The sequence below is a fragment of the Osmerus eperlanus genome, chromosome 9, assembly GCF_963692335.1.
Source record: "Osmerus eperlanus chromosome 9, fOsmEpe2.1, whole genome shotgun sequence".
NCBI lineage: Eukaryota > Metazoa > Chordata > Actinopteri > Osmeriformes > Osmeridae > Osmerus > Osmerus eperlanus.
The window spans coordinates 12,601,721-12,625,171 of record NC_085026.1 but is presented as its reverse complement, the minus strand read 5'-3'; the positions used below and the strand labels follow the sequence as shown (position 1 = coordinate 12,625,171).

At 47.7% G+C, this 23,451-nt stretch overlaps 2 protein-coding genes across 4 annotated transcripts; both read right to left on the bottom strand.

Annotated features, from left to right (window-relative positions):
- Positions 1–321: 321 nt before the first annotated feature.
- On the bottom strand, positions 322–10,985 carry LOC134026657 (tonsoku-like protein). Its single transcript, XM_062469548.1, has 24 exons — positions 10,960–10,985; positions 10,332–10,506; positions 10,126–10,240; positions 9,787–9,935; positions 9,454–9,606; positions 9,185–9,310; positions 8,769–8,970; positions 8,563–8,618; positions 8,327–8,416; positions 7,955–8,027; positions 7,695–7,858; positions 7,435–7,558; positions 6,925–7,166; positions 6,184–6,685; positions 5,889–6,079; positions 5,307–5,413; positions 5,043–5,199; positions 4,189–4,267; positions 3,783–4,090; positions 1,989–2,160; positions 1,697–1,872; positions 1,485–1,558; positions 930–1,063; positions 322–814 (listed from the first exon to the last, which is right to left on the bottom strand). The coding sequence occupies exons 1-24, from the start codon at positions 10,983–10,985 to the stop codon at positions 615–617; spliced, it is 3,795 nt and encodes a 1,264-aa protein (XP_062325532.1). The 3' UTR covers positions 322–614.
- Positions 10,986–11,535: 550 nt separating this feature from the next.
- Positions 11,536–23,451, bottom strand: tonsl (tonsoku-like, DNA repair protein). 3 transcript variants are annotated; one of them, XM_062469178.1, is made up of 28 exons: positions 23,114–23,451; positions 22,879–22,974; positions 22,464–22,606; positions 22,135–22,318; positions 21,854–21,983; positions 21,545–21,716; positions 21,339–21,453; positions 21,000–21,148; positions 20,667–20,819; positions 20,398–20,523; positions 19,982–20,183; positions 19,776–19,831; positions 19,540–19,629; positions 19,168–19,240; positions 18,908–19,071; positions 18,648–18,771; positions 18,138–18,373; positions 17,397–17,898; positions 17,102–17,292; positions 16,520–16,626; positions 16,256–16,412; positions 15,403–15,481; positions 14,997–15,304; positions 13,203–13,374; positions 12,911–13,116; positions 12,699–12,772; positions 12,144–12,277; positions 11,536–12,028 (listed from the first exon to the last, which is right to left on the bottom strand). In XM_062469178.1, exons 1-28 carry the CDS (start codon positions 23,136–23,138, stop codon positions 11,829–11,831), a joined length of 4,368 nt encoding a protein of 1,455 aa, XP_062325162.1. In that variant the 5' UTR covers positions 23,139–23,451; the 3' UTR covers positions 11,536–11,828. The 3 variants fall into 3 exon arrangements, with proteins under 3 accessions (XP_062325162.1, XP_062325161.1, XP_062325163.1); XM_062469177.1 differs by having other exon boundaries at positions 18,138–18,379; positions 23,114–23,450; XM_062469179.1 differs by having other exon boundaries at positions 12,911–13,086; positions 18,138–18,379; positions 23,114–23,449.

The window sequence follows — 23,451 nt, the reverse complement described above, 5'->3', positions numbered from 1 at the left end:
ACTTTGAGACATTACTTGTTCCTTTTTCCTTATTCGAAGAAAAAACAACTTAAATGCAGTTTTTACTTTGAGTATGATTATATACAGGAATGCAGTTAATTCTGGATCTATACAATGATGCACACAACTGGCAGGTTGTTAAAAAGGAATGTTAGTACATTTGAACATTAGCTTTCTGGAATAGTAGTGGAATAGCATTTCCAGATACAGTTCAAATTCATTATTTCAAGCTAAGTGGAAAAACTGTAGTCAGGTAGCAAGTCAAAACCTTGATAAGCTCCATGGCAAGGAAGTAGTTCTGTATCATGACAGAAAACAGAATACTATCAGACTGACTTTTAATCGCTTTCTTTTTTCAAGCACCTACATATAATACTGCAGTACATAAAAATACAAACACAGATGGAAACACATTAAAAAGTCCTTTTGAAAGGCCACCAATCAAACAGTAGAATGAGTGGGAGAATAAGTCACCAGGGGAGATATATCCTAGGACCGCATGAAGTCTGGAGACTTCAATACAGACTCTGCAGATTAGACTTCAAAGGCCAACAATTGTTTTTGGACCTATAAAAGCCTATAAAAGTGCGGTGCAGGCTTTAGAAAGGTCCTCCTCACAGTGAGGGGGCAGCAGAGAGCAGACACCTGGAGCTCATGGAAAGGAAGTATCCTCTGGGGTGCCGCTGACCCCAGGTCTGTTGTAAGGCCTCGCGGTCCAGTTTGTTGAGTCTCTGAGAACACAGACGCAGATCCTGGACCAGTACGCACAGGGCGTCCAGATCAGCAGCGTCCCAAGGCCCAGCCACCTGGCAGCCTGGGAAACAGGAAGAGAGGACGGAGCAAGGATCACATGAATCAATTCATTCATTCATAAAAGAGATTGAGTGAGATGACTACAGTGAGGGAAGTAACTTGCTGCTGAGTTGTACCTTGGAGGTTGAGGAGGGTTAAAGGTGGGCGGCCATCTTGAAGGCCAGACAGGATGTTGTGGAGCCCCGCTGAGGTCACCGCCGGGTTCCCTGATATGTCCAGAGACACCAGGGAGGGGCAGACAGGAAGACATCTGGACCCAAACATGAAGAGAGACGTGGACGGTTTTCAAGAAGAAGTCCAAACCCATTTATTTATTTATTTTTACATTGGATATAAACTGTATTTAACCTGGGAACAAATTATTTTACATATTCTGTGTACAAAGAAACAAGAAGAGGTAGAGAAAGAAATATTGCAATCAGGGTGAAGTGATAGCCATTTCAGAATGTAAGATACTTGTCACTTCTCTATCACACAAGTCTATCACAAGTACCGGTATGCTTCAACCACATCAAGAGAGAAAACAGGAAGGCATTCACATCACAGCAGGACAGACAGACAGAGCCACATTACATGCTAACATACAAAACCAACAACCAAGCCTTCTTCTCTTCTTCAATGCATAAACACTCATGCATGCATGCGCATCGTACATATACACACACACACACCTGGCAAGAGTGGCAACACTGCTGTCTGTCAGTCCGTTTCCTGCCAGGCTAAGGTGGATCAGTGAACAGTCTTCCTGTAGAACAAAATTTGGAACTATCAGACTAAGAATCTGTTCTGAAGACCTCAAAAGTCAAGATCGGATGTCAATCAAGCGTCTACATATTTCATGAAGAAAACAAATGTGTGTGCGTGCGGTTATGTGTGTGTGTACCTGAGACAGGATTGTAGTGAGGTGTTCCAGAGCAAGGGGGTCCACAGCTCCACTGCATACAGCAGACAGGTGGAGGTGTGTGAGGCAGTGCAGAGGCAACGTCTTCAGCACCAGCTCAAACCCCGTGGAGCCCAATGCATTGTGGGATAGACACACTGACTTTAGGTGTCCCGTGCCTGTGTGAGATGGGAATTGTATGTATTTATCTGCACACAACATACCATAGTACACAGTCAGTGTTACTGCTTGGATGCAAGGTCTTTAGCCAATAAGAGGGGGTATTGCTGCTCACCTGCAAGGGCCTGAGCCAATAAGAGGCGGTGTTGCTGGAGGAAGCGTGCAGTGAGGTTGCAGGCTTGCAGGGCCAGCCGAGCCAGCAGGGGACAGGCTGACAGCAGACAGGCCAGGGCCTGGGACACACCATCCCCCAGGGGGTTCACACTCAGGTCCAGCTCCTCCAGACACTACAGGGGAGGTGGGGAGGGAGGGAAACAAATGAGGGCAGAGAGAGAAAAGAGACGGTGGGAGAAAAAAAGGGGGGGTGGAAAGAAAGAGATAGAGGTGGAAAAGGGGGGGGGAGATATAGTGCATGGCTCTGTAAGACAATGAGCAACACACTGTCCTTATGGTAAAAGAGGTTTGTCAACCCCAGCAGTTAGAACTAAGTAGCCCCACCACAAACACATCCCTCCCACACAGCAGGTTCTCACACAAGCTACCATGACACAGGAAAGGGTGGTGGTCTCTTCTGAGCCAGACCGCCACACTACAAACTATACATTTACATTTAGTCATTTAGCAGACGCTCTTATCCAGAACGACTTACAGTAAGTACAGGGACATTCCCCCGAGGCAAGTAGGGTGAAGTGCCTTGCCCAAGGACACAACGTCAGTTGGCATGACCGGGAATCGAACTGGCAACCTTCGGATTACTAGCCCGACTCCCTCACCGCTCAGCCAACTGACTCCCTATATATATACAATATACTATATACTATACTATAACACTCATAATTGACACACACCCCCACACACACCTCTATAGTGGCCATACAAGGTCTGAGCAGAAATGCTAAGCTCCGTAGATGAGAGCAGTGGACCTAGTGGCAGTTTAACTGGCAGGAAGCTCTGCATCAGCAATGTTTATAAATGACTAGAGCACAACTTTCCAAAGAACTGAGTGTGACGGGTATGTAACAGCTGTAGCCATGCTCCGTCACGACAAGGCTCGTTCGCCACTCACTGGGCTCGAACACACGACCTCCGATTTGCCAAGCGTGACCACTACCAGCTACGCCAAAGAAAAGCTAGCTATTCGTTGACGCGGGTGGCCTGTTACATACCTGAGGAGTGAGTTTCACAGGTTCACACCCGTTACATGAGGTCTCTACAAAGTAAGTGTCTTGAGTTGTCACCTAGTGACCTGCTCTCTACAAGATGGTGACGTGCTAGCATTACATTCACAACAAGAGATGAGATTCTTTGAGTTTAGCTGGTGATCCCATGTGACACTGTTAGCTTTATTGTCTTTAATTTCTTACCCTTTACTATAGTATTGAAAGATAAGAAAACATTTCAGTGTTTCCCACAGAATGTGATTATATTTGTGGCGGTAGGCAGGGGCGGAGACAGACGATGTAAAAAGTTGGGGCTCAGCCCAAATCCTAAAAAAATTAATTGGAACTGAATTTTGCCATTCGAATTGAAGCAGCCTGAATTTTTTTCTATTTGAATTTCTGAAGCTTGAATTTTTATTTATAACATTTTTGGGATCTGAATTTTACTGTTTGAATTTGAGCAACCTGTATTTCCGAACCTTTAAATTATGGATCAGATCTTTATTTTATTTTTACATTGAAATAATATATTTTTTCCATTTTAAAGAGGTGAATTCATAAACGAACAAATTCAGTAGTGTTTACATTTCACACTTCATTTTTTGGCCATGGGAAAAAAAAAAAATATATATACACATTTGTGGTGGTAAATTTTGTATTGTGGCGGGCCGCCACAAATAAATGAATGTATGGGAAACACTGCATTTTTGGTACATGAACAAGCAAAGTTAGCCGAACATGAACTTTACCGGAAACACGGGCTGAGTCTGCCCTTCCAAGGCGCTAGCAGCCTTCTTAAGCCCCTCCCCCGTGATCTGATTGGAGGACACGTCCAGGAGTCGGAGACGGGGCATGGTTATCACAGCAGCGACCAGCTCGGGGAGGAGGTTGTCGTGGAGACGGTTGCCGGACAGGCGTAGCTCGGTGAGGCTAGTCTGCAGCTTGAGGGAGCGGAGGAGGGGAGCGAGGGAGGGTGGGGCCAAGCTCAGACCACACACAGACACAGACGGGCTGCCGTCCTGCAGCTCACACAGACGAAATACGCGCTTGTTCTCCTCTGTAGGGCCAGACACCAACACACACATTCATGATACACATAACAGGACATCACGGCTTGGAATGGTTTAGAGTGAGGCATTTGTGTGTGTCCCGTACCGACTGTCAGGCTGTGACAGGCCTTCCTGTAGCGCTCAGGAAGAGGTGGGAGGTCCCAAGAACTGACCTCCGCCAGGACCTGTTAACACATCATCATCCCCATCATCATCATTCTCATCCCCATCATCCAAAACAACAATCTGGGCCAGCAACATCATGCACACGCATGATTTAACTTCATCCTCATCTCTCCTGTGCAACAATAGCATCTTATTGTTCTCCCCATAAATACTCTAGTCCAGGGGTCCCCAAACTACGGCCCGTGGGCCGAATACGGCCTGCCAACGCATTTGGACCGGCCCTCTGAACAATGCCAGAGACTTTATTAAAAAAATTACAAAGTTATTACGATAGTAATAATGCTCTTTTAATAGGCTATATATCCCTTGATATGTATGGATGTACGGTGCATAAGAAAATAATAAACTAATCTAGCATAATAAATACATTTAAAATCATAATAAAATCTCCACAATAATACTGGTAGTCACTCCGGCCCAGGGCTGTAATCATAATATATATTGGGATATATTGGACACACCCCCCCCAATATTCAAATCTGGTCAAAATGTCCACCCCAATATATTTATATAAAAATATAAATAAAATATAAATGTGCTACACTACGACAGGCAACCAAAAATAAAAATACATTATCATTTTTTTTAAGTTCTCAGGGCGGGACCCTCAGACTCCCCCAATGTTGACTCCATGGCTACGGCCTTGCTCCGGCCCATGTAATTTTCTGTTACAGACCGACCCGACCCCACATTAAAGAAAGGAAAAATGATCTGGCCCTCGCAGATAAAAGTTTGGGGACCCCTGCTCTAGTCTATGCTGATCCCTCCTCGCACCTCTTCGTTGGTGTGTAGCACTGCCAGCAGCAGGTCGTGAGGTGAGAGAAGAGCCCCGTCTTTCTGCAGGGAGAGGCGAGGCAGGAGGCCACAGGTGTGGTAGTACCTCTGGGCTGCCTGCTCACACAGCCAGGAGACCGTGCACGAGTCGGCCTCGCTGGAAACACAGGAGGAAACACATGTTACACACAGACAAATATGCTCACACATTCTCTGTCTCACGCCCTTTTCTCACACACACACTCTCACACACCCTCAACCAACCTGTGTGGAACCGGGATGAGAAACACATTGTCTTGAACTCTGACCCTCATCCGGATTGGAGCAAGAATTGATGTGGGCACTGGAATGGCCAATGAATGGGTTGGAACCTAAAGACATGGACATGGATGATTATGAAAATATTTTACATTAGCTATCAAGTTGACATTCCCATTAGGCTTCCTAATCTCTTCACCAGTATCCATCTCATGCCTAAAGTTAGATCACCTTTTTCTGGACCATCACTTTCGATTGACCTCATGGCTAACATCCATCTCTATTTACATTTAATGAGAGATGAAAAGGACAGTGAAAAGTGAGTAACAACCAGTGTCTGTCTGTCTGTCCTTCTTCATCTCTCAATCAAATAATCCATAAATGGTTCTCCACAGCAGGATGGATAGAAGTGAGAGGACTGAATAACTAGAACTCCATCAATCCAACAGGAAGGATATGATGAGGAACTATCACCATGGGATTGCACCACAGTCTACTTACATGTCAAGGAACTAGCAGGCAACACCAGTATAAAGGACTCTGGATAAGGACTGTGCTTGGCCTCTCTCAGGGCCGTTTCTGTCTAACCTGAGTAGTGTGGATGTGGGATGGTGGGGGCGTGTCAGGAGGAAGGTCGTCGTCATCAGTGATGTTGGGACTGTGCGACCTGCTGACCTCCCGCCTCCCCAGCATGACCATGCCAGAAAGCTGAGTCATCTTCACCTGCCGTGGCTTGGAGCCCTTCCTCAGAGATAGTCCTCTGCTGGAGGACGATGGTACTGCAGGACAAGGGGGGGATACACGACAAAAGGAAGAAGTTGAGGTGAATGCTTCTGAAGTTTGGTTTATTTTAAGTCTGGCTTGCATGTTGTTTGCTTCACACCTTGACGAGCAGCCTCGTTTGTGGTCGAAAGTGTGTTTTCGCTTCTCAGCACGGACGGCATCATACTCGACTCCCCACGAGACTCCGCCCACCTCCCTTCCAGCTCTGCCCCCACCCTCCTCTTCTTCTTGGGTTGAACGTCACCCAAGTCATCTTCCAGCCAATCGTCTGCCAGGCACTCCTCCTCAGGAACCAACGCCGACTTGTTGTTGGCTGAGACCGCTGGTGTGCTACTGAACTGGGGCTGTGATAGGCCCTGGGAGAGGCGGGTCTTGGCACTGCCCAGGCCGCGGATGGCGCTGTGGTACTCCTCCCTGGTGAAAACGGAAGGTCCTGTCGCTGTCACAGCTTCTCTGCTGATGGGGATCAAACTGGCTGCCTCCTGGTCAGAGGGGACTTCTGGTTGACGAGGGGCTGCTGGGATTTGTAGTCTTGGACGGACAGGCCTGAGCGGGCTGATGGCGCAGTCGAGGTCACTGTGATCAGAGGAGCTGCTGTCATCCTATGGGAGGGAGAGAGAGACAGGGAACAGTGCAAGAGTGACCGACAGTGCATGGGTGTTCCATGCCTGATGACTAGAGGCTTTCTCTGTTTGTCTGCCATTGTGATAAGCACTCTCAGCTCACCGGACCCCCCGCAGTGACTAGTGATACAATAGACATATAATAAAGTACTTATACTTCAAAATAGCACTAAGTATTCCTCCATCTTCCTTAAAACTTCTCCTTGGAGGCTGCTTACCCCATAGAGCACCGACGCCTCCGTTCCCCTGCGGCCACGGGCGGCTGAGCCGTTAGAGTGCCTCCTTGAGGGCCTGTGTGGTACTGCGGCCCCCTGCTCTGGTGGACTCCTGGTCCTGGGCAGGCCCTGGCCGGACAACTGGCGCCCTCTGGAGTTGACCAGCGGCTCTGAGTTCTCTGCGTCAAACAGCTGGCTGTCCTGCAGGGCGTCGAAGGGCTGGACTGGGACTGGAGCCACTGATACTGGAAGGAGGCAGGGCAAGGCACGGTGAGAATTGGACCTAAAACCCTAATGGTTCTCAAAGGGTTTGGCAATTGTATGATAATACAATTCAGTCAACAGACAACTGCATTCAATTACCTATACATTCTAGAGTAGGTTAAAGCTACCACTGAAGCAGATATGTGATGACTGATCAGCAAATGCTCCATGTCCCATGGAGCTTTGACAGGACAATATGCAGAAGCTACTGGGCTGACTGGATCCAGTGTCCATGCAGTGAGGCCTCACCTCCCCCAGCCAGAGCTCTCCTCAACAGCTTCTCTGTGATCGTGCACTCCTGCCTGGCCTCCTGGTCCAGGTGTCTGCTATACATCCTCTGCCACAGGCGCAGGCTGTCCAGGGGGGTCTCATTCTGGGGAATGGGGTCACACACACTCAGGTGTCGAGGCCGAGACACACACATACTCAGACGCACACAGAAAATGTACACACACATTCAACCCCAGGACAATTCTTCATTGTAGCCAAGTAACCACACACACACTCACCTTTGAGTTGCATATGGTGACGGAGGCCCCTCTCTCAATCAGCAGTCTGGCTACCTGGAAGTGGCCACAGGTGAGGGCATCGTGGAGAGGGGTCACACCCTCACACAGAGGACCCCCGGGGTGGTTAATGTTGGCCCCGCGCTCCAGCAGCACTGCAACTATTTCTGAAAGGAAGGAGAAGGGGTGTGATTTAGAGAGAAATAGGTTGTATGTGTGTGCGCTTGTGTGTGTATTACTATAGTGCTGTGAGTATGCATTACCATGGTGTCCATGGTTGCTAGCTTCATGGAGGGGCGTCCAGCCACAGTAGTCCATGGGGTTGATGGGATGACCCTGACATAAAGAGATACACAGAGAGGTTCTTAAGGTTGTGAAATCCGAAGGACAGAAAGAGAGATATGGATTTATACAGTACTGTGCAAAAGTCATAGGCACCAAAAATTGAATGCTTTAATGATTTCATTTTTTTCACACTTTTATACAGCCGGACATATACAAAAGACAAAATAAACACTTAAGACAATATTAACGTAAAAAATCTCTGGTGCCTAAAACATTTGCACAGTACCATTTATACACATACGTATCCAGTGTGTATAGAGAGAGTGGGTGGTGTAGGTAGGTCTCATCACCTGCTCCACCAGGTACTGGACCTGCTTGAGGTTGCCGTCGATACAGGCTCTGTGGAGCGACGTCTCCCCCTTCTCATTCCTCTTGTTCCACTGAGAGACAACAGATCAAGCCAGGGTCAGTCCCAGCTCTCACAGGGGAGAACAGTGCGTACGAATTTACAAGATATAAGAAGTAGAGAGAGAAACTTCATGACTCTGAACATTGGACCAATAAGACCTGTACTGGTGGCACTCACCCTGCCTGGCCTTCTCCTCCCAGTCACCATTTTATCATATTCCTCCAAGTCATCATCTAGGAGCAGACACGAGAGAGTGGATATGTGACAGAAATACAAGCAATACTGTAGGGTTGAATATTAGCCTCCAGCTGTTCCTTCTGTCTAGGAGGTATGGGTCCCAGCAAGGGACAAACCTAGTCAGGATGCGGGTACCTCCTCCTCACCTGAGTCTGAGAGAGCGATGTCGCTGTCTTCTAGAGGTTCACTGTTCTCCATCACCTCTTCCTCCTCGTCTTCCTCTCCCTCGCTCCCGTCCGCGCTCCAGCCCTCGGCAGCACACAGCTCCTGTAGACGAGCCTCCGTGTCATCACCCTGCGACGATCCCCCACGCCTCTGGGCAGCTAGCCACGCCCTCAACACTCGCTTCTGGGAGCGGAAAACACACAGAACAGATGTCCATCTATGACTCATTAGATAAACATATGGACAATCCCGGTGCAGAACATGGTACAGTGTGAAAGGCAGACAACGTTTCAACTATTAGCTGTGTGTAACTGACATAAATACATCCCCTTCAGCAGAGTGTCTATTTGAAATAGTGAGCCAGAGGGAGCGATAATAATTTAATAATGTATCTCACCTGTAGTCTAGCCTGGCCAGCACTCTGGGCGCAGGTCAGGGCACTGCTGTAACTGGAGTCTACATGATCCATGTCCAGGCCACTCTCTTTGTGCGAGGCTGCGATGTTCAGCCACGTCATACACTCCTACGACACACACCAAATGTTCAAGACACACACCAAATGTTTGAAACGTTACCTGGTTTTGACTCCTCGATGTATGCATGTGTTAGTGAGTGTGTGTAGGTTTTGTGTGTGCGTGTCCCAGGCCAGGCCCAGGGTTGGTGTACCTCGGTGGGGTTCCCCTGGCGCAGGGTCAGCTCCTGACGGTAGTGCTCCACAGCCATGTGGTGCTGCCTCAGGTCAGTGTAGGTAACAGCCAGAGACACGTGGATAACAGCCAGCTCTCTTCCAGGCTTTCCCAGCGCTTCAGCACTAGACAGCTGCTCACAGACACACACAGACACGCACGCACATACAGGCAGGGTGTCACTGGAAAAGCCCCCATTAACTTATTTTCATTAATGACCTCATGGAAAAAAATGAAAATAAACCAAGCAGATTAAAAGTTAACAACTGTGTATGAAAATGTCTGTGAGAGAGAATGTGTGTGATTCCGTTACCTGTGCCCGGTAGGCTTCAAGGGCTTTGCGGTAGCAGCCAACCTTACAGTAAAGGTCGCCCAGCTGCTCTGCCAGCTCCACAGACTGCTGGGGATTTCCCTGCTCACCCAGTTCCTCCCCTGCCTCCTCCAGCTGACAACCTCGGATCGCTACGTCAAACCACAGTGAGAGAAAGATCAATCTATTTTTACCGCGTACCATTACACTAGTGTTCAGGTTTAACTCACTATCAGTCTTACGCCACAACCCCTCTCTGAAACAATGTTTATTTGGGGGGTTTTCTCCAGATTTTGGACTTGTCGTCTCTCGCACCCCCTTCCCCCTAGTGCTCTGTCTCACCATGTTTGAAGGCCCTCTTGACAGCCTCTCTGTCCACCGGCTGCTGGGAGCCCAGAGTGAAGGCCCTCTTCAGTGAACGCCTGGCTGCCACAAAGTCTCCCAGAGAGAGCTGCACCTGAACACACACACAATTCTGTAAGAAACTTTCTGTAAAAACAGAGAGAAGGAGAGATGAGAACAGCAGTTAGCAAAGTGTTAGTTCTTACTTTTCCAATGCAGTGGAAGCAATCGCTCTCACTGAATTTGTCCTTGATCTTTCGGGCACACTCCTTAGCTTGCTCCAAACAGCGCACGGCATTGGAGTGCTGCCCGTTACGGAAGTAGATGTTGCCCAGGTTGAAGTTGGCCCGGTACAGATCCTCTGTACCGGGCCAAAAAATACTACAACAGAATGCTCCTTAACACATGGAGTTTACAACGGGAATTTTGGGGAGAGAGAGAATGCTTGCAGAGCAGAGTGAGAAGGCAGATGTGGAAGGCTTGATTGAATTTCAGAGATAGCCAGGAGCTTTATCATGAACTGCTTTGTAAGAGTTAGAATTTTGTAGCCAATGCATGAAGAAACAGACGCAGTGTAACTGGAACAACACAGGTGTGATGGCAGTTGGTGATGTGTGAGAATGAAAGCACTCATGCTCGAGTGAATATACTTCACCGCACACTCACAGACAATTACATTTCCCTTCCCTTCAGATTTATTAATAGTCAATATTGAGACTCTAAAACATTTACATTTGAGACAATCATTTGAGTACGGTAATTCATTACTTATCAACAGCAACTTTTAGTACAGGCGAAAAACTAGGCATAAAAGTGCCACATTAAATGTCTTACATTTCCTTGCACTCAGATAACCCCATCTGATATGAAAACGTTTTGAATCAAACCAAACCATTTAGATTGCAAATGAAATGTGATCAGGGAGTGTTAGCATGCATAGACGCTATCAAACCTGATCTGGTTTACTTAAATGTTTTATCTTGTATCCTTGAAGACCATAGACAGTTTTTTTTAGGTTTTTGTTTCTACCAGATAAGTCAATGAGAATGTCACAGAACAAACTTGTGTCCTGTTAATGTGTATTCAATAACTTTGAGACATTACTTGTTCCTTTTTCCTTATTCGAAGAAAAAACAACTTAAATGCAGTTTTTACTTTGAGTATGATTATATACAGGAATGCAGTTAATTCTGGATCTATACAATGATGCACACAACTGGCAGGTTGTTAAAAAGGAATGTTAGTACATTTGAACATTAGCTTTCTGGAATAGTAGTGGAATAGCATTTCCAGATACAGTTCAAATTCATTATTTCAAGCTAAGTGGAAAAACTGTAGTCAGGTAGCAAGTCAAAACCTTGATAAGCTCCATGGCAAGGAAGTAGTTCTGTATCATGACAGAAAACAGAATACTATCAGACTGACTTTTAATCGCTTTCTTTTTTCAAGCACCTACATATAATACTGCAGTACATAAAAATACAAACACAGATGGAAACACATTAAAAAGTCCTTTTGAAAGGCCACCAATCAAACAGTAGAATGAGTGGGAGAATAAGTCACCAGGGGAGATATATCCTAGGACCGCATGAAGTCTGGAGACTTCAATACAGACTCTGCAGATTAGACTTCAAAGGCCAACAATTGTTTTTGGACCTATAAAAGCCTATAAAAGTGCGGTGCAGGCTTTAGAAAGGTCCTCCTCACAGTGAGGGGGCAGCAGAGAGCAGACACCTGGAGCTCATGGAAAGGAAGTATCCTCTGGGGTGCCGCTGACCCCAGGTCTGTTGTAAGGCCTCGCGGTCCAGTTTGTTGAGTCTCTGAGAACACAGACGCAGATCCTGGACCAGTACGCACAGGGCGTCCAGATCAGCAGCGTCCCAAGGCCCAGCCACCTGGCAGCCTGGGAAACAGGAAGAGAGGACGGAGCAAGGATCACATGAATCAATTCATTCATTCATAAAAGAGATTGAGTGAGATGACTACAGTGAGGGAAGTAACTTGCTGCTGAGTTGTACCTTGGAGGTTGAGGAGGGTTAAAGGTGGGCGGCCATCTTGAAGGCCAGACAGGATGTTGTGGAGCCCCGCTGAGGTCACCGCCGGGTTCCCTGATATGTCCAGAGACACCAGGGAGGGGCAGACAGGAAGACATCTGGACCCAAACATGAAGAGAGACGTGGACGGTTTTCAAGAAGAAGTCCAAACCCATTTATTTATTTATTTTTACATTGGATATAAACTGTATTTAACCTGGGAACAAATTATTTTACATATTCTGTGTACAAAGAAACAAGAAGAGGTAGAGAAAGAAATATTGCAATCAGGGTGAAGTGATAGCCATTTCAGAATGTAAGATACTTGTCACTTCTCTATCACACAAGTCTATCACAAGTACCGGTATGCTTCAACCACATCAAGAGAGAAAACAGGAAGGCATTCACATCACAGCAGGACAGACAGACAGAGCCACATTACATGCTAACATACAAAACCAACAACCAAGCCTTCTTCTCTTCTTCAATGCATAAACACTCATGCATGCATGCGCATCGTACATATACACACACACACACCTGGCAAGAGTGGCAACACTGCTGTCTGTCAGTCCGTTTCCTGCCAGGCTAAGGTGGATCAGTGAACAGTCTTCCTGTAGAACAAAATTTGGAACTATCAGACTAAGAATCTGTTCTGAAGACCTCAAAAGTCAAGATCGGATGTCAATCAAGCGTCTACATATTTCATGAAGAAAACAAATGTGTGTGCGTGCGGTTATGTGTGTGTGTACCTGAGACAGGATTGTAGTGAGGTGTTCCAGAGCAAGGGGGTCCACAGCTCCACTGCATACAGCAGACAGGTGGAGGTGTGTGAGGCAGTGCAGAGGCAACGTCTTCAGCACCAGCTCAAACCCCGTGGAGCCCAATGCATTGTGGGATAGACACACTGACTTTAGGTGTCCCGTGCCTGTGTGAGATGGGAATTGTATGTATTTATCTGCACACAACATACCATAGTACACAGTCAGTGTTACTGCTTGGATGCAAGGTCTTTAGCCAATAAGAGGGGGTATTGCTGCTCACCTGCAAGGGCCTGAGCCAATAAGAGGCGGTGTTGCTGGAGGAAGCGTGCAGTGAGGTTGCAGGCTTGCAGGGCCAGCCGAGCCAGCAGGGGACAGGCTGACAGCAGACAGGCCAGGGCCTGGGACACACCATCCCCCAGGGGGTTCACACTCAGGTCCAGCTCCTCCAGACACTACAGGGGAGGTGGGGAGGGAGGGAAACAAATGAGGGCAGAGAGAGAAAAGAGACGGTGGGAGAAAAAAAGGGGGGGTGGAAAGAAAGAGATAGAGGTGGAAAAGGGGGGGGGAGATATAGTGCATGGCTCTGTAAGACAATGAGCAACACACTGTCCTTATGGTAAAAGAGGTTTGTCAACCCCAGCAGTTAGAACTAAGTAGCCCCACCACAAACACATCCCTCCCACACAGCAGGTTCTCACACAAGCTACCATGACACAGGAAAGGGTGGTGGTCTCTTCTGAGCCAGACCGCCACACTACAAACTATACATTTACATTTAGTCATTTAGCAGACGCTCTTATCCAGAACGACTTACAGTAAGTACAGGGACATTCCCCCGAGGCAAGTAGGGTGAAGTGCCTTGCCCAAGGACACAACGTCAGTTGGCATGACCGGGAATCGAACTGGCAACCTTCGGATTACTAGCCCGACTCCCTCACCGCTCAGCCAACTGACTCCCTATATATATACAATATACTATATACTATACTATAACACTCATAATTGACACACACCCCCACACACACCTCTATAGTGGCCATACAAGGTCTGAGCAGAAATGCTAAGCTCCGTAGATGAGAGCAGTGGACCTAGTGGCAGTTTAACTGGCAGGAAGCTCTGCATCAGCAATGTTTATAAATGACTAGAGCACAACTTTCCAAAGAACTGAGTGTGACGGGTATGTAACAGCTGTAGCCATGCTCCGTCACGACAAGGCTCGTTCGCCACTCACTGGGCTCGAACACACGACCTCCGATTTGCCAAGCGTGACCACTACCAGCTACGCCAAAGAAAAGCTAGCTATTCGTTGACGCGGGTGGCCTGTTACATACCTGAGGAGTGAGTTTCACAGGTTCACACCCGTTACATGAGGTCTCTACAAAGTAAGTGTCTTGAGTTGTCACCTAGTGACCTGCTCTCTACAAGATGGTGACGTGCTAGCATTACATTCACAACAAGAGATGAGATTCTTTGAGTTTAGCTGGTGATCCCATGTGACACTGTTAGCTTTATTGTCTTTAATTTCTTACCCTTTACTATAGTATTGAAAGATAAGAAAACATTTCAGTGTTTCCCACAGAATGTGATTATATTTGTGGCGGTAGGCAGGGGCGGAGACAGACGATGTAAAAAGTTGGGGCTCAGCCCAAATCCTAAAAAAATTAATTGGAACTGAATTTTGCCATTCGAATTGAAGCAGCCTGAATTTTTTTCTATTTGAATTTCTGAAGCTTGAATTTTTATTTATAACATTCTTGGGATCTGAATTTTACTGTTTGAATTTGAGCAACCTGTATTTCCGAACCTTTAAATTATGGATCAGATCTTTATTTTATTTTTACATTGAAATAATATATTTTTTCCATTTTAAAGAGGTGAATTCATAAACGAACAAATTCAGTAGTGTTTACATTTCACACTTCATTTTTTGGCCATGGGAAAAAAAATATATATATATACACATTTGTGGTGGTAAATTTTGTATTGTGGCGGGCCGCCACAAATAAATGAATGTATGGGAAACACTGCATTTTTGGTACATGAACAAGCAAAGTTAGCCGAACATGAACTTTACCGGAAACACGGGCTGAGTCTGCCCTTCCAAGGCGCTAGCAGCCTTCTTAAGCCCCTCCCCCGTGATCTGATTGGAGGACACGTCCAGGAGTCGGAGACGGGGCATGGTTATCACAGCAGCGACCAGCTCGGGGAGGAGGTTGTCGTGGAGACGGTTGCCGGACAGGCGTAGCTCGGTGAGGCTAGTCTGCAGCTTGAGGGAGCGGAGGAGGGGAGCGAGGGAGGGTGGGGCCAAGCTCAGACCACACACAGACACAGACGGGCTGCCGTCCTGCAGCTCACACAGACGAAATACGCGCTTGTTCTCCTCTGTAGGGCCAGACACCAACACACACATTCATGATACACATAACAGGACATCACGGCTTGGAATGGTTTAGAGTGAGGCATTTGTGTGTGTCCCGTACCGACTGTCAGGCTGTGACAGGCCTTCCTGTAGCGCTCAGGAAGAGGTGGGAGGTCCCAAGAACTGACCTCCGCCAGGACCTGTTAACACATCATCATCCCCATCATCATCATTCTCATCCCCATCATCCAAAACAACAATCTGGGCCAGCAACATCATGCACACGCATGATTTAACTTCATCCTCATCTCTCCTGTGCAACAATAGCATCTTATTGTTCTCCCCATAAATACTCTAGTCCAGGGGTCCCCAAACTACGGCCCATGGGCCGAATACGGCCTGCCAACGCATTTGGACCGGCCCTCTGAACAATGCCAGAGACTTTATTAAAAAAATTACAAAGTTATTACGATAGTAATAATGCTCTTTTAATAGGCTATATATCCCTTGATATGTATGGATGTACGGTGCATAAGAAAATAATAAACTAATCTAGCATAATAAATACATTTAAAATCATAATAAAATCTCCACAATAATACTGGTAGTCACTCCGGCCCAGGGCTGTAATCATAATATATATTGGGATATATTGGACACACCCCCCCAATATTCAAATCTGGTCAAAATGTCCACCCCAATATATTTATATAAAAATATAAATAAAATATAAATGTGCTACACTACGACAGGCAACCAAAAATAAAAATACATTATCATTTTTTTTAAGTTCTCAGGGCGGGACCCTCAGACTCCCCCAATGTTGACTCCATGGCTACGGCCTTGCTCCGGCCCATGTAATTTTCTGTTACAGACCGACCCGACCCCACATTAAAGAAAGGAAAAATGATCTGGCCCTCGCAGATAAAAGTTTGGGGACCCCTGCTCTAGTCTATGCTGATCCCTCCTCGCACCTCTTCGTTGGTGTGTAGCACTGCCAGCAGCAGGTCGTGAGGTGAGAGAAGAGCCCCGTCTTTCTGCAGGGAGAGGCGAGGCAGGAGGCCACAGGTGTGGTAGTACCTCTGGGCTGCCTGCTCACACAGCCAGGAGACCGTGCACGAGTCGGCCTCGCTGGAAACACAGGAGGAAACACATGTTACACACAGACAAATATGCTCACACATTCTCTGTCTCACGCCCTTTTCTCACACACACACTCTCACACACCCTCAACCAACCTGTGTGGAACCGGGATGAGAAACACATTGTCTTGAACTCTGACCCTCATCCGGATTGGAGCAAGAATTGATGTGGGCACTGGAATGGCCAATGAATGGGTTGGAACCTAAAGACATGGACATGGATGATTATGAAAATATTTTACATTAGCTATCAAGTTGACATTCCCATTAGGCTTCCTAATCTCTTCACCAGTATCCATCTCATGCCTAAAGTTAGATCACCTTTTTCTGGACCATCACTTTCGATTGACCTCATGGCTAACATCCATCTCTATTTACATTTAATGAGAGATGAAAAGGACAGTGAAAAGTGAGTAACAACCAGTGTCTGTCTGTCTGTCCTTCTTCATCTCTCAATCAAATAATCCATAAATGGTTCTCCACAGCAGGATGGATAGAAGTGAGAGGACTGAATAACTAGAACTCCATCAATCCAACAGGAAGGATATGATGAGGAACTATCACCATGGGATTGCACCACAGTCTACTTACATGTCAAGGAACTAGCAGGCAACACCAGTATAAAGGACTCTGGATAAGGACTGTGCTTGGCCTCTCTCAGGGCCGTTTCTGTCTAACCTGAGTAGTGTGGATGTGGGATGGTGGGGGCGTGTCAGGAGGAAGGTCGTCGTCATCGGTGATGTTGGGACTGTGCGACCTGCTGACCTCCCGCCTCCCCAGCATGACCATGCCAGAAAGCTGAGTCATCTTCACCTGCCGTGGCTTGGAGCCCTTCCTCAGAGATAGTCCTCTGCTGGAGGACGATGGTACTGCAGGACAAGGGGGGGATACACGACAAAAGGAAGAAGTTGAGGTGAATGCTTCTGAAGTTTGGTTTATTTTAAGTCTGGCTTGCATGTTGTTTGCTTCACACCTTGACGAGCAGCCTCGTTTGTGGTCGAAAGTGTGTTTTCGCTTCTCAGCACGGACGGCATCATACTCGACTCCCCACGAGACTCCGCCCACCTCCCTTCCAGCTCTGCCCCCACCCTCCTCTTCTTCTTGGGTTGAACGTCACCCAAGTCATCTTCCAGCCAATCGTCTGCCAGGCACTCCTCCTCAGGAACCAACGCCGACTTGTTGTTGGCTGAGACCGCTGGTGTGCTACTGAACTGGGGCTGTGATAGGCCCTGGGAGAGGCGGGTCTTGGCACTGCCCAGGCCGCGGATGGCGCTGTGGTACTCCTCCCTGGTGAAAACGGAAGGTCCTGTCGCTGTCACAGCTTCTCTGCTGATGGGGATCAAACTGGCTGCCTCCTGGTCAGAGGGGACTTCTGGTTGACGAGGGGCTGCTGGGATTTGTAGTCTTGGACGGACAGGCCTGAGCGGGCTGATGGCGCAGTCGAGGTCACTGTGATCAGAGGAGCTGCTGTCATCCTATGGGAGGGAGAGAGAGACAGGGAACAGTGCAAGAGTGACCGACAGTGCATGGGTGTTCCATGCCTGATGACTAGAGGCTTTCTCTGTTTGTCTGCCATTGTGATAAGCACTCTCAGCTCACCGGACCCCCCGCAGTGACTAGTGATACAATAGACATATAATAAAGTACTTATACTTCAAAATAGCACTAAGTATTCCTCCATCTTCCTTAAAACTTCTCCTTGGAGGCTGCTTACCCCATAGAGCACCGACGCCTCCGTTCCCCTGCGGCCACGGGCGGCTGAGCCGTTAGAGTGCCTCCTTGAGGGCCTGTGTGGTACTGCGGCCCCCTGCTCTGGTGGACTCCTGGTCCTGGGCAGGCCCTGGCCGGACAACTGGCGCCCTCTGGAGTTGACCAGCGGCTCTGAGTTCTCTGCGTCAAACAGCTGGCTGTCCTGCAGGGCGTCGAAGGGCTGGACTGGGACTGGAGCCACTGATACTGGAAGGAGGCAGGGCAAGGCACGGTGAGAATTGGACCTAAAACCCTAATGGTTCTCAAAGGGTTTGGCAATTGTATGATAATACAATTCAGTCAACAGACAACTGCATTCAATTACCTATACATTCTAGAGTAGGTTAAAGCTACCACTGAAGCAGATATGTGATGACTGATCAGCAAATGCTCCATGTCCCATGGAGCTTTGACAGGACAATATGCAGAAGCTACTGGGCTGACTGGATCCAGTGTCCATGCAGTGAGGCCTCACCTCCCCCAGCCAGAGCTCTCCTCAACAGCTTCTCTGTGATCGTGCACTCCTGCCTGGCCTCCTGGTCCAGGTGTCTGCTATACATCCTCTGCCACAGGCGCAGGCTGTCCAGGGGGGTCTCATTCTGGGGAATGGGGTCACACACACTCAGGTGTCGAGGCCGAGACACACACATACTCAGACGCACACAGAAAATGTACACACACATTCAACCCCAGGACAATTCTTCATTGTAGCCAAGTAACCACACACACACTCACCTTTGAGTTGCATATGGTGACGGAGGCCCCTCTCTCAATCAGCAGTCTGGCTACCTGGAAGTGGCCACAGGTGAGGGCATCGTGGAGAGGGGTCACACCCTCACACAGAGGACCCCCGGGGTGGTTAATGTTGGCCCCGCGCTCCAGCAGCACTGCAACTATTTCTGAAAGGAAGGAGAAGGGGTGTGATTTAGAGAGAAATAGGTTGTATGTGTGTGCGCTTGTGTGTGTATTACTATAGTGCTGTGAGTATGCATTACCATGGTGTCCATGGTTGCTAGCTTCATGGAGGGGCGTCCAGCCACAGTAGTCCATGGGGTTGATGGGATGACCCTGACATAAAGAGATACACAGAGAGGTTCTTAAGGTTGTGAAATCCGAAGGACAGAAAGAGAGGTATGGATTTATACAGTACTGTGCAAAAGTCATAGGCACCAAAAATTGAATGCTTTAATGATTTCATTTTTTTCACACTTTTATACAGCCGGACATATACAAAAGACAAAATAAACACTTAAGACAATATTAACGTAAAAAATCTCTGGTGCCTAAAACATTTGCACAGTACCATTTATACACATACGTATCCAGTGTGTATAGAGAGAGTGGGTGGTGTAGGTAGGTCTCATCACCTGCTCCACCAGGTACTGGACCTGCTTGAGGTTGCCGTCGATACAGGCTCTGTGGAGCGACGTCTCCCCCTTCTCATTCCTCTTGTTCCACTGAGAGACAACAGATCAAGCCAGGGTCAGTCCCAGCTCTCACAGGGGAGAACAGTGCGTACGAATTTACAAGATATAAGAAGTAGAGAGAGAAACTTCATGACTCTGAACATTGGACCAATAAGACCTGTACTGGTGGCACTCACCCTGCCTGGCCTTCTCCTCCCAGTCACCATTTTATCATATTCCTCCAAGTCATCATCTAGGAGCAGACACGAGAGAGTGGATATGTGACAGAAATACAAGCAATACTGTAGGGTTGAATATTAGCCTCCAGCTGTTCCTTCTGTCTAGGAGGTATGGGTCCCAGCAAGGGACAAACCTAGTCAGGATGCGGGTACCTCCTCCTCACCTGAGTCTGAGAGAGCGATGTCGCTGTCTTCTAGAGGTTCACTGTTCTCCATCACCTCTTCCTCCTCGTCTTCCTCTCCCTCGCTCCCGTCCGCGCTCCAGCCCTCGGCAGCACACAGCTCCTGTAGACGAGCCTCCGTGTCATCACCCTGCGACGATCCCCCACGCCTCTGGGCAGCTAGCCACGCCCTCAACACTCGCTTCTGGGAGCGGAAAACACACAGAACAGATGTCCATCTATGACTCATTAGATAAACATATGGACAATCCCGGTGCAGAACATGGTACAGTGTGAAAGGCAGACAACGTTTCAACTATTAGCTGTGTGTAACTGACATAAATACATCCCCTTCAGCAGAGTGTCTATTTGAAATAGTGAGCCAGAGGGAGCGATAATAATTTAATAATGTATCTCACCTGTAGTCTAGCCTGGCCAGCACTCTGGGCGCAGGTCAGGGCACTGCTGTAACTGGAGTCTACATGATCCATGTCCAGGCCACTCTCTTTGTGCGAGGCTGCGATGTTCAGCCACGTCATACACTCCTACGACACACACCAAATGTTCAAGACACACACCAAATGTTTGAAACGTTACCTGGTTTTGACTCCTCGATGTATGCATGTGTTAGTGAGTGTGTGTAGGTTTTGTGTGTGCGTGTCCCAGGCCAGGCCCAGGGTTGGTGTACCTCGGTGGGGTTCCCCTGGCGCAGGGTCAGCTCCTGACGGTAGTGCTCCACAGCCATGTGGTGCTGCCTCAGGTCAGTGTAGGTAACAGCCAGAGACACGTGGATAACAGCCAGCTCTCTTCCAGGCTTTCCCAGCGCTTCAGCACTAGACAGCTGCTCACAGACACACACAGACACGCACGCACATACAGGCAGGGTGTCACTGGAAAAGCCCCCATTAACTTATTTTCATTAATGACCTCATGGAAAAAAATGAAAATAAACCAAGCAGATTAAAAGTTAACAACTGTGTATGAAAATGTCTGTGAGAGAGAATGTGTGTGATTCCGTTACCTGTGCCCGGTAGGCTTCAAGGGCTTTGCGGTAGCAGCCAACCTTACAGTAAAGGTCGCCCAGCTGCTCTGCCAGCTCCACAGACTGCTGGGGATTTCCCTGCTCACCCAGTTCCTCCCCTGCCTCCTCCAGCTGACAACCTCGGATCGCTACGTCAAACCACAGTGAGAGAAAGATCAATCTATTTTTACCGCGTACCATTACACTAGTGTTCAGGTTTAACTCACTATCAGTCTTACGCCACAACCCCTCTCTGAAACAATGTTTATTTGGGGGGTTTTCTCCAGATTTTGGACTTGTCGTCTCTCGCACCCCCTTCCCCCTAGTGCTCTGTCTCACCATGTTTGAAGGCCCTCTTGACAGCCTCTCTGTCCACCGGCTGCTGGGAGCCCAGAGTGAAGGCCCTCTTCAGTGAACGCCTGGCTGCCACAAAGTCTCCCAGAGAGAGCTGCACCTGAACACACACACAATTCTGTAAGAAACTTTCTGTAAAAACAGAGAGAAGGAGAGATGAGAACAGCAGTTAGCAAAGTGTTAGTTCTTACTTTTCCAATGCAGTGGAAGCAATCGCTCTCACTGAATTTGTCCTTGATCTTTCGGGCACACTCCTTAGCTTGCTCCAAACAGCGCACGGCATTGGAGTGCTGCCCGTTACGGAAGTAGATGTTGCCCAGGTTGAAGTTGGCCCGGTACAGATCCTCCAGAAGCTGGTTCTTTCTACACACAAGCCACAGAAATCACACAACAGCTGATGAGATAACATGATATCTTGGGTCATGTGAACTGGCACCAAGCTGGAATGAAAGGCCTTATGCAGGACGTAGAGTTGCTATAGTTTTGAAAGCAACTCTTACTCTGCAATGAATACACTGCGGCGGATGAATTCACTGCAGCGCTTAGGCTCCCCCAGGTGGTCGCACACCAAACCCAGGTTGAGGAAGAGGCGCGCCCGCATCTCATTCAGCTCGCGCCCAGCCACCGTACCTGAGCCAAGATGAGGAGAGTGGACATGGAGGGAGAGAGGGGGTTGAGAGATGATGGAGGAAAGAGGTGAGGGAAGAAAGGAAGTGGATGGAAAAAGGTCAGAGTGATATTTTAGAACCTGGTGAGAGACACACACACAATCTCTGCTAACCTTCAAGACGCTCATCCACAATAGCCAGGCTCCTCCGGAAAGCATCCTCTGCTTGTTTCAAACTGTCCCTTGATTGGTCTGACTCAAATCTAAAGAGGAAGGTTCGGCCAATGGTTGCCAAAGCCCTCTGCTCCTCTGCGTGGTCTCTGACAGAGCGGGCTAAGTCCAGGTGACACCTCTGGTGCTGGAAAGACAAAACATAGATATCCCACAGAATAAGTGTCACTATTGACTGGGGACAGGGTTATCTGTCACCAGTCACCAACTCTACCTCATCAACTTGAGTTGGTTCAATGTTAACCTGTATGTCTTGGTGATCATTTGTTTACCTTCAAAGCAGCCTCAATGTTGCCCATCTCCGCATAGCACTCTCCAATCTTACGATTGGCAACAGCCCGACCAATAACATCATTCACAGCCTCAGAGAGAGCAAGCTCTTGCCGATGCTCCTCAATGGCAGCTTCATAGTCACCTGAGATAAACAGTTTATTTAGACACTGTATACTAGGTGATCACATAAACTACAGTAAAGACCCATTTAAATCAACAGCAATACAAGAAAATATTTACAGATTACAGACCTATGTATATGAAAATGGCAGATGATAAGCAAATCCAACAGGTTAGATGTACTACATTAATCCCTACCCAATGAGTATTGCCATGACGCAGAGATTATTGTTGATAATTTGGGGATTGGGAGTCGTGATCGATACATGTATATGACTAAAGAAAAGTCACTACCATTTCTGGACAGCAGCTCCCCTAGTTGATTGCACAAGTTGGCCTCTTCTCTGATGTTAGAGCTGTTCTGGGCCTTGGCCTTAGCCTTCTGTAACTCTGCAATGCGGGGGGATGAGGAAAAGCAGACAGTCACGCACATCTCCGTTTCCATCCTTCCATTATACGGAGCTATGAACTCCTTGAAGTTTGATAGAGCTATTCGGTTTCAGAAGATAGTAACTTGACTGATACTTACGTTTTATTTCCCGGGAGGAACTCATCTTGTCAGCAACTAGTCTGCCTGACAGCGAAATGTATCCACGTTAGCCGTGTGAGCTAGCTAGCATGCCAATAAAGCAGATACAAGAAACAAAATAACTTGATACGATGTTTACCACCGCTAGCACCTTGCTAATTTGACACTCTTGCGATCCACTTTTGTCACAAACAACGATTAACAGACCAATTTTCTATTGATCATTAGTTATCCTTTCTATTCAATAACATCCTTTTCTAATTCCCCGCCAACTGATGTTTATGCGAATGACGTCAACATCATGGGTTGCCAGGTTCTTGACAAACATCACCCTTGTG

What these genes read in the sequence shown, in the direction of transcription:
- LOC134026657 (XM_062469548.1), bottom strand. Translation starts at nt 10,985, where the DNA reads ATGGGGTTATCTGAGTGCAAGGAAAT. An exon ending in GCCAGGGGAACCCCACCGAG is followed by an intron (nt 9,311 to 9,453) that starts GTACACCAACCC and finishes TGTGTGTCGTAG; the next exon opens with GAGTGTATGACGTGGCTGAA. An exon ending in TCCAGTACCTGGTGGAGCAG is followed by an intron (nt 8,028 to 8,326) that starts GTGATGAGACCT and finishes TCTTTATGTCAG; the next exon opens with GGTCATCCCATCAACCCCAT.
- tonsl (XM_062469177.1), bottom strand. Translation starts at nt 23,138, where the DNA reads ATGAGTTCCTCCCGGGAAATAAAAC. An exon ending in AGGCGTCGGTGCTCTATGGG is followed by an intron (nt 17,899 to 18,137) that starts GTAAGCAGCCTC and finishes TCCCTCCCATAG; the next exon opens with GATGACAGCAGCTCCTCTGA. An exon ending in AGACTCAGCCCGTGTTTCCG is followed by an intron (nt 13,375 to 14,996) that starts GTAAAGTTCATG and finishes CCTCCCCTGTAG; the next exon opens with TGTCTGGAGGAGCTGGACCT.